Source organism: Dendrobates tinctorius, unplaced genomic scaffold, assembly GCF_039654945.1.
Source record: "Dendrobates tinctorius isolate UK_male_01 unplaced genomic scaffold, ASM3965494v1 ptg000311l, whole genome shotgun sequence".
Classification (NCBI taxonomy): domain Eukaryota; kingdom Metazoa; phylum Chordata; class Amphibia; order Anura; family Dendrobatidae; genus Dendrobates; species Dendrobates tinctorius.
Window position 1 is genome coordinate 741,272 of NW_027361978.1, and position 11,011 is coordinate 752,282.

The 11,011-nt window shown below is 52.7% G+C and overlaps 2 protein-coding genes across 4 annotated transcripts in view; one reads left to right on the plus strand and one right to left on the minus strand.

Moving 5' to 3' along the window:
- The window catches only part of GUK1 (guanylate kinase 1), an 84,030-nt gene extending 79,740 nt beyond the window's left edge, over window positions 1-4,290 (minus strand). For 2 of the 3 annotated variants that reach the window (XR_012227038.1, XM_073561017.1), the window contains exon 1: window positions 3,971-3,992. Coding sequence is in view for 1 of the 3 variants with exons in the window: in XM_073561018.1 (XP_073417119.1) it covers window positions 4,104-4,143 (40 nt within the window). In the remaining 2 variants the exon portion in view is untranslated. Of the gene's footprint in view, window positions 1-3,970; window positions 3,993-4,103 lie in introns of those variants that run through there. The other variant, XM_073561018.1, reaches the window with a different exon arrangement.
- Window positions 4,291-4,377: 87 nt separating this feature from the next.
- On the plus strand, window positions 4,378-10,009 carry MRPL55 (mitochondrial ribosomal protein L55). The gene is made up of 4 exons (XM_073561020.1): window positions 4,378-4,511; window positions 4,877-4,957; window positions 9,254-9,449; window positions 9,806-10,009. The coding sequence occupies exons 2-4, from the start codon at window positions 4,917-4,919 to the stop codon at window positions 9,956-9,958; spliced, it is 390 nt and encodes a 129-aa protein (XP_073417121.1). The 5' UTR covers window positions 4,378-4,511; window positions 4,877-4,916; the 3' UTR covers window positions 9,959-10,009.
- The last annotated feature ends 1,002 nt before the right edge of the window (window positions 10,010-11,011 follow it).

An 11,011-nucleotide genomic window follows, 5' to 3' on the forward strand; every position in this document is an offset into this window, starting at 1 on the left:
TTCCTTCTTCTCTCAGTCCTCTCTCTTCTTTCTCCGTTCTCCCCCTCTCTGTCCTCCTCCTCCTCCCTGTCTTCCTTCTCTCTCTCCTCCTCCTCCCTGTCCTCCTCATCTCTGTTATCTTCCTCCTCCCTGTCTTCCTTCTCTCTCTCCTCCTCCCGGTCCTCTCCCTCCTCCTCTTCCCTGTCTTCCTCCTTCTCTCTGTCCTCCTCCTCTTCCCTGTCTTCCTCCTTTTCTCTCTCCTCCTCCTCTTCCCTGTCTTCCTTCTTCTCTCTGTCCTCCTCCTCTTCCCGGTCTTCCTTCTCTCTGTCCTCCTCCTTCTCCCGGTCCTCTCCCTCATCCTCCTCCCTGTCTTCCTTCTTCTCTCAGTCCTCTCTCTTCTTTCTCCGTTCTCCTCCTCCTCCTCCCTGTCTTCCTTCTCTCTCTCTCTCCTCCCTGTTCTCCTCCTCCTCCCTGTCTTCCTTCTCTCTCTCTCTCCTCCCTGTTCTCCTCCTCCTCCCTGTCTTCCTTCTCTCTCTCCTCCTCTTCCCTGTCTTCCTCCTTCTCTCTGTCCTCCTCCTCTTCCCTGTCTTCCTCCTTCTCTCTCTCCTCCTCCTCTTCCCTGTCTTCCTCCTTCTCTCTCTCCTCCTCCTCTTCCCTGTCTTCCTCCTTCTCTCTCTCCTCCTCCTCTTCCCTGTCTTCCTCCTTCTCTCTCTCCTCCTCCTCTTCCCTGTCTTCCTCCTTTTCTCTCTCCTCCTCCTCTTCCCGGTCTTCCTTCTCTCTGTCCTCCTTCTCCCGGTCCTCTCCCTCATCCTCCTCCCTGTCTTCCTTCTTCTCTCAGTCCTCTCTCTTCTTTCTCCGTTCTCCTCCTCCTCCTCCCTGTCTTCCTTCTCTCTCTCTCTCCTCCCTGTTCTCCTCCTCCTCCCTGTCTTCCTTCTCTCTCTCCTCCTCCCGGTCCTCTCCCTCCTCCTCTTCCCTGTCTTCCTACTTCTCTCTGTCCTCCTCCTCTTCCCTGTCTTCCTCCTTCTCTCTCTCCTCCTCCTCTTCCCTGTCTTCCTCCTTCTCTCTCTCCTCCTCCTCCTCTTCCCTGTCTTCCTCCTTCTCTCTCTCCTCCTCCTCTTCCCTGTCTTCCTTCTTCTCTCTGTCCTCCTCCTCTTCCCTGTCTTCCTTCTTCTCTCTGTCCTCCTCCTCCCGGTCCTCTCCCTCATCCTCCTCCCTGTCTTCCTTCTTCTCTCAGTCCTCTCTTCTTTCTCCGTTCTCCTCCTCCGTCTTCCTTCTCTCTCTCTCTCTCCTCCTCCTCCCTGTCCTCCTCCTCCTCCTCTCTGTTCTCCTCCTCCCTGTCTTCCTTCTCTCTCTCCTCCTCCCGGTCCTCTCCCTCCTCCTCTTCCCTGTCTTCCTCCTTCTCTCTGTCCTCCTCCTCCCTGTCTTCCTTCTCTCTCTCTCTCCTCCTCCCTGTCCTCCTCCTCCTCTCTGTTCTCCTCCTCCTCCCTGTCTTCCTTCTCTCTCTCCTCCTCCCGGTCCTCTCCCTCCTCCCTGTCTTCCTCCTCTCTGTCCTCCACCCTGTCTTCCTTCTCTCTCTCTCCTCCTCCCTGTCCTCCTCCTCCTCCCTGTCTTCCTTCTCTCTCTCCTCCTCCCGGTCCTCTCCCTCCTCCTCTTCCCTGTCTTCCTCCTTCTCTCTGTCATCCTCCTCTTCCCTGTCTTCCTCCTTCTCTCTCTCCTCCTCCTCTTCCCTGTCTTCCTCCTTCTCTCTGTCCTCATCCTCTTCCCTGTCTTCCTTCTCTCTGTCCTCCTCCTCCCGGTCCTCTCCCTCATCCTCCTCCCTGTCTTCCTTCTTCTCTCAGTCCTCTCTCTTCTTTCTCTGTTCTCCTCCTCCTCCCTGTCTTCCTTCTCTCTCTCTCCTCCTCCTCCTCTCTGTTCTCCTCCTCCCTGTCTTCCTTCTCTCTCTCCTCCTCCCGGTCCTCTCCCTCCTCCTCTTCCCTGTCTTCCTCCTTCTCTCTGTCCTCCTCCTCCTCCCTGTCTTCCTTCTCTCTCTCCTCCTCTTCCCTGTCCTCCTTCTCCTCTCTGTTATCCTCCTCCTCCCTGTCTTCCTTCTCTCTCTCCTCCTCCCGGTCCTCTCCCTCCTCCTCTTCCCTGTCTTCCTCCTTCTCTCTCTCCTCCTCCTCTTCCCTGTCTTCCTTCTCTCTCTCCCTCCTCCTCTTCCCTGTCTTCCTTCTCTCTCTCTCCTCCTCCTCCCTGTCCACCTTCTCCTCTCTGTTATCCTCCTCCTCCCTGTCTTCCTTCTCTCTCTCCTCCTCCCGGTCCTCTCCCTCCTCCTCTTCCCTGTCTTCCTCCTCTCTGTCCTCCTCCTCCTCCCTGTCTTCCTTCTCTCTCTCCTCCTCCTCCCTGTCCTCTCCCTCCTCCTCTTCCCTGTCTTCCTTCTTCTCTCTGTCCTCCTCCTCTTCCCTGTCTTCCTTCTCTCTCTCTCTCCTCCTCCTCTCTGTTCTCCTCCTCTTCCCTGTCTTCCTTCTCTCTCTCCTCCTCCTCCTCCCTGTCCTCCTCCTCCTCCCTGTCCTCCTCCTCCTCCCTGTCTTCCTTCTCTCTCTCTCTCCTCCTCCTCCCTGTCCTCCTCCTCCTCTCTGTCCTCCTCCAATTCCCTGTCTTCCTCCTTCTCTCTCTCTCTCTCCTCCTCCTCCTCCCTGTCTTCCTTCTTTCTCTGTCCTCCTCCTCCCGGTCCTCTCCCTCATCCTCCTCCCTGTCTTCCTTCTTCTCTCAGTCCTCTCTCTTCTTTCTCCGTTCTCCTCCTCTGTCTTCCTTCTCTCTCTCTCTCCTCCTCCTCCCCCTCTCTGTCCTCCTCCAATTCCCTGTCTTCCTCCTTCTCTCTCTCTCTCTCCTCCTCCTCCTCCCTGTCTTCCTTCTCTCTCTCTCCTCCTCCCTGTTCTCCTCCTCCTCCCTGTCTTCCTTCTTTCTCTGTCCTCCTCCTCCCGGTCCTCTCCCTCATCCTCCTCCCTGTCTTCCTTCTTCTCTCAGTCCTCTCTCTTCTTTCTCCTCCTCCTTCTCCCTGTCTTCCTTCTCTCTCTCTCCTCCTCCCGGTCCTCTCCCTCCTCCTCTTCCCTGTCTTCCTTCTCTCTCCTCCTCCTCCCTGTCCTCCTCCAATTCCCTGTCTTCCTCCTTCTCTCTCTCTCCTCCTCCTCTCTGTCTTCCTTCTCTCTCTCTCCTCCTCCTCCCTGTCCTCCTCCTCCTCTCTGTTCTCCTCCTCCAATTCCCTGTCTTCCTCCTTCTCTCTCTCTCCTCCTCCCTGTCTTCCTTCTTTCTCTGTCCTCCTCCTCCCGGTCCTCTCCCTCATCCTCCTCCCTGTCTTCCTTCTTCTCTCAGTCCTCTCTCTTCTTTCTCCTCCTCCTTCTCCCTGTCTTCCTTCTCTCTCTCTCTCCTCCTCCTCCTCCCTGTCTTCCTCCTTCTCTCTCTCTCTCTCCTCCTCCTCCCTGTCCTCCTCCTCCTCTCTGTTCTCCTCCTCCTCCCTGTCTTCCTTCTCTCTCTCTCTCCTCCTCTCTGTCTTCCTTCTCTCTCCTCCTCCCTGTCTTCCTTCTTTCTCTGTCCTCCTCCTCCCGGTCCTCTCCCTCCTCCCTGTCTTCCTCCTTCTCTCTCTCTGTCCTCCTCCTCCCTGTCTTCCTTCTTTCTCTGTCCTCCTCCCTGTCTTCCTTCTCTCTCTCTCTCCTCCTCTCTGTCTTCCTTCTCTCTCCTCCTCCCTGTCTTCCTTCTTTCTCTGTCCTCCTCCTCCCGGTCCTCTCCCTCCTCCCTGTCTTCCTCCTTCTTCTCTCTCTCTCTCTCCTCCTCCTCCTCCCTGTCTTCCTTCTCTCTCTCTCCTCCTCCCTGTTCTCCTCCTCCTCCCTGTCTTCCTTCTTTCTCTGTCCTCCTCCTCCCGGTCCTCTCCCTCCTCCCTGTCTTCCTTCTTCTCTCAGTCCTCTCTCTTCTTTCTCCTCCTCCTCCTCCTCTCAGCCTCCGGTGAGCCGCTCCTGACCTTCGGGTGAGGCAGACCACACGCGGCGGGAGATTGGCCCACGTGACACACTGGTGGGGCAGACCATCCTACCAGGGGGTGGGGACCTCTCACACACCGGAGCGCCCCACTTCCCGGCTCGGGGGTTTCTCACCTGCAGACAGAGCGGCTCTCAGGATCCTCCCGCGGTTCATGGACGCCTCAGTCCGGACTGAGGGGCGGGACCACGTGGACAGGACTTTACTGCAAGGGGCGTGTCCTGGGCCACAGCACCGCCTACAGGGCGTGTCCTATCACCACAGTAACGGCCAGTAGACTTAGTTTCGCTTGGAGCAGAGAAGGTGACGTCACATCCTGTAGTCTGTGATGACGGACACGTACATGGCGGCGGCTGTCCGTCTCCCTGGTCGCGCACTGATGACGACGCGGTACTCGCGCTTCACCCTAGTCTCGCATTGATGACGCAACTTTTGCCCTCTGGGCTCCGATAACATGGCGGCGGCAGCTGGTTTCCCTGGTCGCGCAGCGATGACGTCAGTGAGACGCTGAGACGTTCCTTGCGGTGAGTTTCTGCCTCGTGTCTCTCCTGTTGCTGTAGGACCAGAGGTCTCAGCATGTCCTGTGCGAACACTGCCTGCTGGGAGTTGTAGTTGTCATTGTCTTCAGTGTCAGTGCCGGATTATTGGGTGTTCTGGAGCTTCAGACTCCGTCGTCCATGTCAGCGGCTCCTGAAGGTCACCATGAAGACCTCAGCACAGGAGACCCCACCCTGACCCCGGAGCCGCCACATTGGCTGCTAATCCGGGAGAGTCCAGATTATCAGATGCCGGAGAGATCTCATGTGTAACGAGTGTGTGTGTCTGCCCCGAGCGCCCACCAGATCCTCGTCCTCTGCCCATCTAACTGATCACTGCCGTCCTGTCACAGGGAGACGACCACCGGACACGACATCGTACAGCGCCCCCCGATGGCCGCACTACTGAGGACGAGCACCACCGCCATCCTCCGGTAACAACATCAGCGCAAACCTGGAGAAACGGCCTGTATTATACCCCAGAGCTGCACTCACTATTCTGCTGGTGCAGTCACTGTGTACATACATTACTGATCCTGAGTTACCTCCTGTATTATACCCCAGAGCTGCACTCACTATTCTGCTGGTGCAGTCACTGTGTACATACATTACTGATCCTGAGTTACCTCCAGTATTATACCCCAGAGCTGCACTCACTATTCTGCTGGTGCAGTCACTGTGTACGTACATTACATTACTGATCCTGAGTTACCTCCAGTATTATACCCCAGAGCTGCACTCACTATTCTGCTGGTGCAGTCACTGTGTACATACATTACATTACTGATCCTGAGTTACCTCCAGTATTATACCCCAGAGCTGCACTCACTATTCTGCTGGTGCAGTCACTGTGTACATACATTACTGATCCTGAGTTACATCCTGTATTATACTCCAGAGCTGCACTCACTATTCTGCTGGTGCAGTCACAGTGTACATACATTACATTACTGATCCTGAGTTACATCCTGTATTATACCCCAGAGCTGCACTCACTATTCTGCTGGTGCAGTCACTGTGTACATACATTACTGATCCTGAGTTACATCCTGTATTATACTCCAGAGCTGCTCTCACTATTCTGCTGGTGCAGTCACTGTGTACATACATTACATTACTGATCCTGAGTTACATCCTGTATTATACCCCAGAGCTGCACTCACTATTCTGCTGGTGCAGTCACAGTGTACATACATTACATTACTGATCCTGAGTTACCTCCTGTATTATACCCCAGAGCTGCACTCACTATTCTGCTGGTGTAGTCACAGTGTACATACATTACATTACTGATCCTGAGTTACCTCCTGTATTATACCCCAGAGCTGCACTCACTATTCTGCTGGTGCAGTCACTGTGTACATACATTACTGATCCTGAGTTACATCCTGTATTATACTCCAGAGCTGCACTCACTATTCTGCTGGTGCAGTCACTGTGTACATACATTACATTACTGATCCTGAGTTACATCCTGTATTATACTCCAGAGCTGCACTCACTATTCTGCCGGTGCAGTCACTGTGTACATACATTACATTACTGATCCTGAGTTACATCCTGTATTATACCCCAGAGCTGCACTCACTATTCTGCCGGTGCAGTCACTGTGTACATACATTACATTACTGATCCTGAGTTACATCCTGTATTATACCCCAGAGCTGCACTCACTATTCTGCCGGTGCAGTCACTGTGTACATACATTACATTACTGATCCTGAGTTACATCCTGTATTATACCCCAGAGCTGCACTCACTATTCTGCTGGTGCAGTCACTGTGTACATACATTACATTACTGATCCTGAGTTACATCCTGTATTATACTCCAGAGCTGCACTCACTATTCTGCTGGTGCAGTCACTGTGTACATACATTACTGATCCTGAGTTACATCCTGTATTATACTCCAGAGCTGCACTCACTATTCTGCTGGTGCAGTCACTGTGTACATACATTACATTACTGATCCTGAGTTACCTCCTGCATTATACTCCAGAGCTGCACTCACTATTCTGCTGGTGCAGTCACTGTGTACATACATTACATTACTGATCCTGAGATACATCCTGTATTATACCCCAGAGCTGCACTCACTATTCTGCTGGTGCAGTCACTGTGTACATATATTACATTACTGATCCTGAGTTACATCCTGTATTATACCCTAGAGCTGCACTCACTATTCTGCTGGTGTAGTCACTGTGTACATACATTACATTACTGATCCTGAGTTACATCCTGTATTATACTCCAGAGCTGCACTCACTATTCTGCTGGTGCAGTCACTGTGTACATTACATTACTGCTCCTGAGTTACATCCTGTATTATACCCCAGAGCTGCACTCACTATTCTGCTGGTGCAGTCACTGTGTACATTACATTACTGATCCTGAGTTACCTCCTGTATTATACCCCAGAGCTGCACTCACTATTCTGCTGGTGCAGTCACTGTGTACATACATTACATTACTGACCCTGAGTTACATCCTGTATTATACTCCAGAGCTGCACTCACTATTCTGCTGGTGCAGTCACTGTGTACATACATTACATTACTGATCCTGAGTTACATCCTGTATTATACCCCAGAGCTGCACTCACTATTCTGCTGGTGCAGTCACTGTGTACATACATTACATTACTGATCCTGAGTTACATCCTGTATTATACCCCAGAGCTGCACTCACTATTCTGCTGGTGCAGTCACTGTGTACATACATTACATTACTGATCCTGAGTTACATCCTGTATTATACTCCAGAGCTGCACTCACTATTCTGCTGGTGCAGTCACTGTGTACATACATTACATTACTGACCCTGAGTTACATCCTGTATTATACCCCAGAGCTGCACTCACTATTCTGCTGGTGCAGTCACTGAGTACACACATTACATTACTGATCCTGAGTTACATCCTGTATTATACCCCAGAGCTGCACTCACTATTCTGCTGGTGCAGTCACTGTGTACATACATTACTGATCCTGAGTTACATCCTGTATTATACTCCAGAGCTGCACTCACTATTCTGCTGGTGCAGTCACTGTGTACATACATTACATTACTGATCCTGAGTTACATCCTGTATTATACCCCAGAGCTGCACTCACTATTCTGCTGGTGCAGTCACTGTGTACATACATTACATTACTGATCCTGAGTTACATCCTGTATTATACCCCAGAGCTGCACTCACTATTCTGCTGGTGCAGTCACTGTGTACATACATTACATTACTGATCCTGAGTTACATCCTGTATTATACTCCAGAGCTGCACTCACTATTCTGCTGGTGCAGTCACTGTGTACATACATTACATTACTGACCCTGAGTTACATCCTGTATTATACCCCAGAGCTGCACTCACTATTCTGCTGGTGCAGTCACTGAGTACACACATTACATTACTGATCCTGAGTTACATCCTGTATTATACCCCAGAGCTGCACTCACTATTCTGCTGGTGCAGTCACTGTGTACATACATTACTGATCCTGAGTTACATCCTGTATTATACCCCAGAGCTGCACTCACTATTCTGCTGGTGCAGTCACTGTGTACATACATTACATTACTGACCCTGAGTTACCTCCTGTATTATACCCCAGAGCTGCACTCACTATTCTGCTGGTGCAGTCACTGTGTACATACATTACATTACTGATCCTGAGTTACATCCTGTATTATACTCCAGAGCTGCACTCACTATTCTGCTGGTGCAGTCACTGAGTACATACATTACATTACTGATCCTGAGTTACATCCTGTATTATACTCCAGAGCTGCACTCACTATTCTGCTGGTGCAGTCACTGTGTACATACATTACTGATCCTGAGTTACATCCTGTATTATACTCCAGAGCTGCACTCACTATTCTGCTGGTGCAGTCACTGAGTACATACATTACATTACTGATCCTGAGTTACATCCTGTATTATACTCCAGAGCTGCACTCACTGTTCTGCTGGTGCAGTCACTGTGTATATACATTACTGATCCCGAGTTACATCCTGTATTATACTCCAGAGCTGCTCTCACTATTCTGCTGGTGCAGTCACTGCGTGCATACATTACATTACTGATCCTGATTTACATCCTGTATTATACTCCAGGGCTGCACTCACTATTCTGCTGGTGCAGTCACTGTGTACATACATTACATTACTGATCCTGATTTACATCCTGTATTATACTCCAGGGCTGCACTCACTATTCTGCTGGTGTGCTTAACAGTTTACATACTCCGGCAGAATTTTTGCCCAGAAATTTACAGGAACTGGAGGCTTTTTACCAAGACGAGTGTGCAGCTTTACTATCTGAGAAAATAAAGAACCTCATCCACAACTACCACAAAAGACTTCAAGCTGTCACTGATGTTAGAGGGGGCAATACACGGTATTAATAAATGGGGTGTGTGAATGACCCTGATGGTCATTATGATTTAAATCATCACCCGACCACTGACCATGAGTGGAGAAAAAGGTTTGGTGTTATCATTCATATTCTCAGAAAAAAAGGCCAAGAAAGCAAAAATTCTGCCTGGGTATGTAAACTTTTGATGGCCGTAGTCCACTAGCTAGTGTGCGCTTGTATGTATTCACCAGCAGAATAGTGAGCTCAGCTCCGGAGCATTGCACATTGGAGGGGTGGTGGAAACATTTTCTCCCTTTTGTTGTCTTTATTTTTGGTACTTGTGATATTTCCTTTCTCTCCTCACAGCGGTTTACCCTGTTCTGCCCTCCGCAGTCTTTCCTTATGCTCCTTTCACACTTCAGCCGAACAGCAGCACTCTAACAGGGCCTGCATCGGGCGCTCCGGCCGCACCACTTTCCTGAGAAGCTACCCCGTCCTCCTGGTGCAGCCAGACGGCTCCACCGTCACTATCGAGTACAAGGAGCCTCGGAGGATGCTGGTGGTAAGACTCCACCCGTACCAAGAGCCATTAGTTATCATATCTCCCCCCCCCCCCCTCCCCACGGCTCTCAGGGCGCGTGGCCCTCGGGCTCCCCCTGCCAGTCCTCTGGGCGCGTGGCCCTCGGGCTCCCCCTGCCAGTCCTCTGGGCGCGTGGCCCTCGGGCTCCCCCTGCCAGTCCTCTGGGCGCGTCGCCCTCGGGCTCCCCCTGCCAGTCCTCTGGGCGCGTCGCCCACGGGCTCCCCCTGCCAGTCCTCTGGGCGCGTGGCCCTCGGGCTCCCCCTGTCAGTCCTCTGGGCCTGTTGCCCTCGGGCTCCCCCTGCCAGTCCTCTGGGCGCTGACACGCGTTCTCTCCACAGATGCCCATAGACATCAGCACATTGTCTGAAGATGAGCGTAAAGCCCGATTGCGTCTGAGGAACCAAGCAAGGAAAACCAGCGCCAAGAAGGAGCAGGAGATCGACGATGACTTCAACCCGCAGGAATACAGGCAGTTCTGGAAGAAGAAATGATTGGAGGAAAGAGTTTGGGCGCAAAGTAATAAACCATTTCTGTGATCACCATGGAGTTGTTTCTTATTGTGTACTGTCGTTAATGAGCCGGCGCAGGTATCGCCAGCTCTCCATGCTCACAGCCGCCACTACTGAACCCGTGCAGATATCGCCAGCTCTCCATGCTCACAGCTGCCACTACTGAACCCGCGTAGGTATCACCAGCTCTCCGTACACCAAGCCGCCATTACTGAGCCCTCGTAGGTATCTCCAGCTGCCTTTACTGAGCCCGTACAGGTATCACCAGCTCTCCGGACCCCCAGCTGCCGTTACTGAGCCCATACAGGTATCGCCAGCTCTCCGTACACCCAGCCGCCATAACTGAGCCCGCGCAGGTCTCTCCAGCTCTCCGTACACCCAGGCGCCATTACTGAGCCCGCGCAGGTATCTCCAGCTCTCTGTACACCCAGGCGCCATTACTGAGCCCGTGCAGGTAATACCAGCTCTCCGTACACCCAGCCGCCATAACTGAGCCCGCGCAGGTATCTCCAGCTCTCCGTACACCCAGGCGCCATTACTGAGCCCGCGCAGGTATCTCCAGCTCTCCGTACACCCAGGCACCATTACTGAGCCCGTGCAGGTAATACCAGCTCTCCGTACACCCAGCTGCCGTTACTGAGCCCGCACAGGTATCGCCAGCTCTCCGTACACCCAGCCGCCATTACTGAGCCCGCGCAGGTATCGCCAGCTCTCCGTACACCCAGCCGCCATTACTGAGCCCGCGCAGGTATCGCCAGCTCTCCGTACACCCAGCCGCCATTACTGAGCCCGCGCAGGTATCACCAGCTCTCCGTACACCCAGCCGCCATTACTGAGCCCGCGCAGGTATCGCCAGCTCTCCGTACACCCAGCCGCCATTACTGAGCCCGCGCAGGTATCGCCAGCTCTCCGTACACCCAGCCGCCATTACTGAGCCCGCGCAGGTATCGCCAGCTCTCCGTACACCCAGCCGCCATTACTGAGCCCGCGCAGGTATCGCCAGCTCTCTGTACACCCAGCCGCCATTACTGAGCC

What these genes read in the sequence shown, in the direction of transcription:
- MRPL55 (XM_073561020.1), top strand. Translation starts at nt 4,917, where the DNA reads ATGGCCGCACTACTGAGGACGAGCACCACCGCCATCCTCCG. An exon ending in AGCACCACCGCCATCCTCCG is followed by an intron (nt 4,958 to 9,253) that starts GTAACAACATCA and finishes CTCTCCTCACAG; the next exon opens with CGGTTTACCCTGTTCTGCCC. An exon ending in AGCCTCGGAGGATGCTGGTG is followed by an intron (nt 9,450 to 9,805) that starts GTAAGACTCCAC and finishes TTCTCTCCACAG; the next exon opens with ATGCCCATAGACATCAGCAC.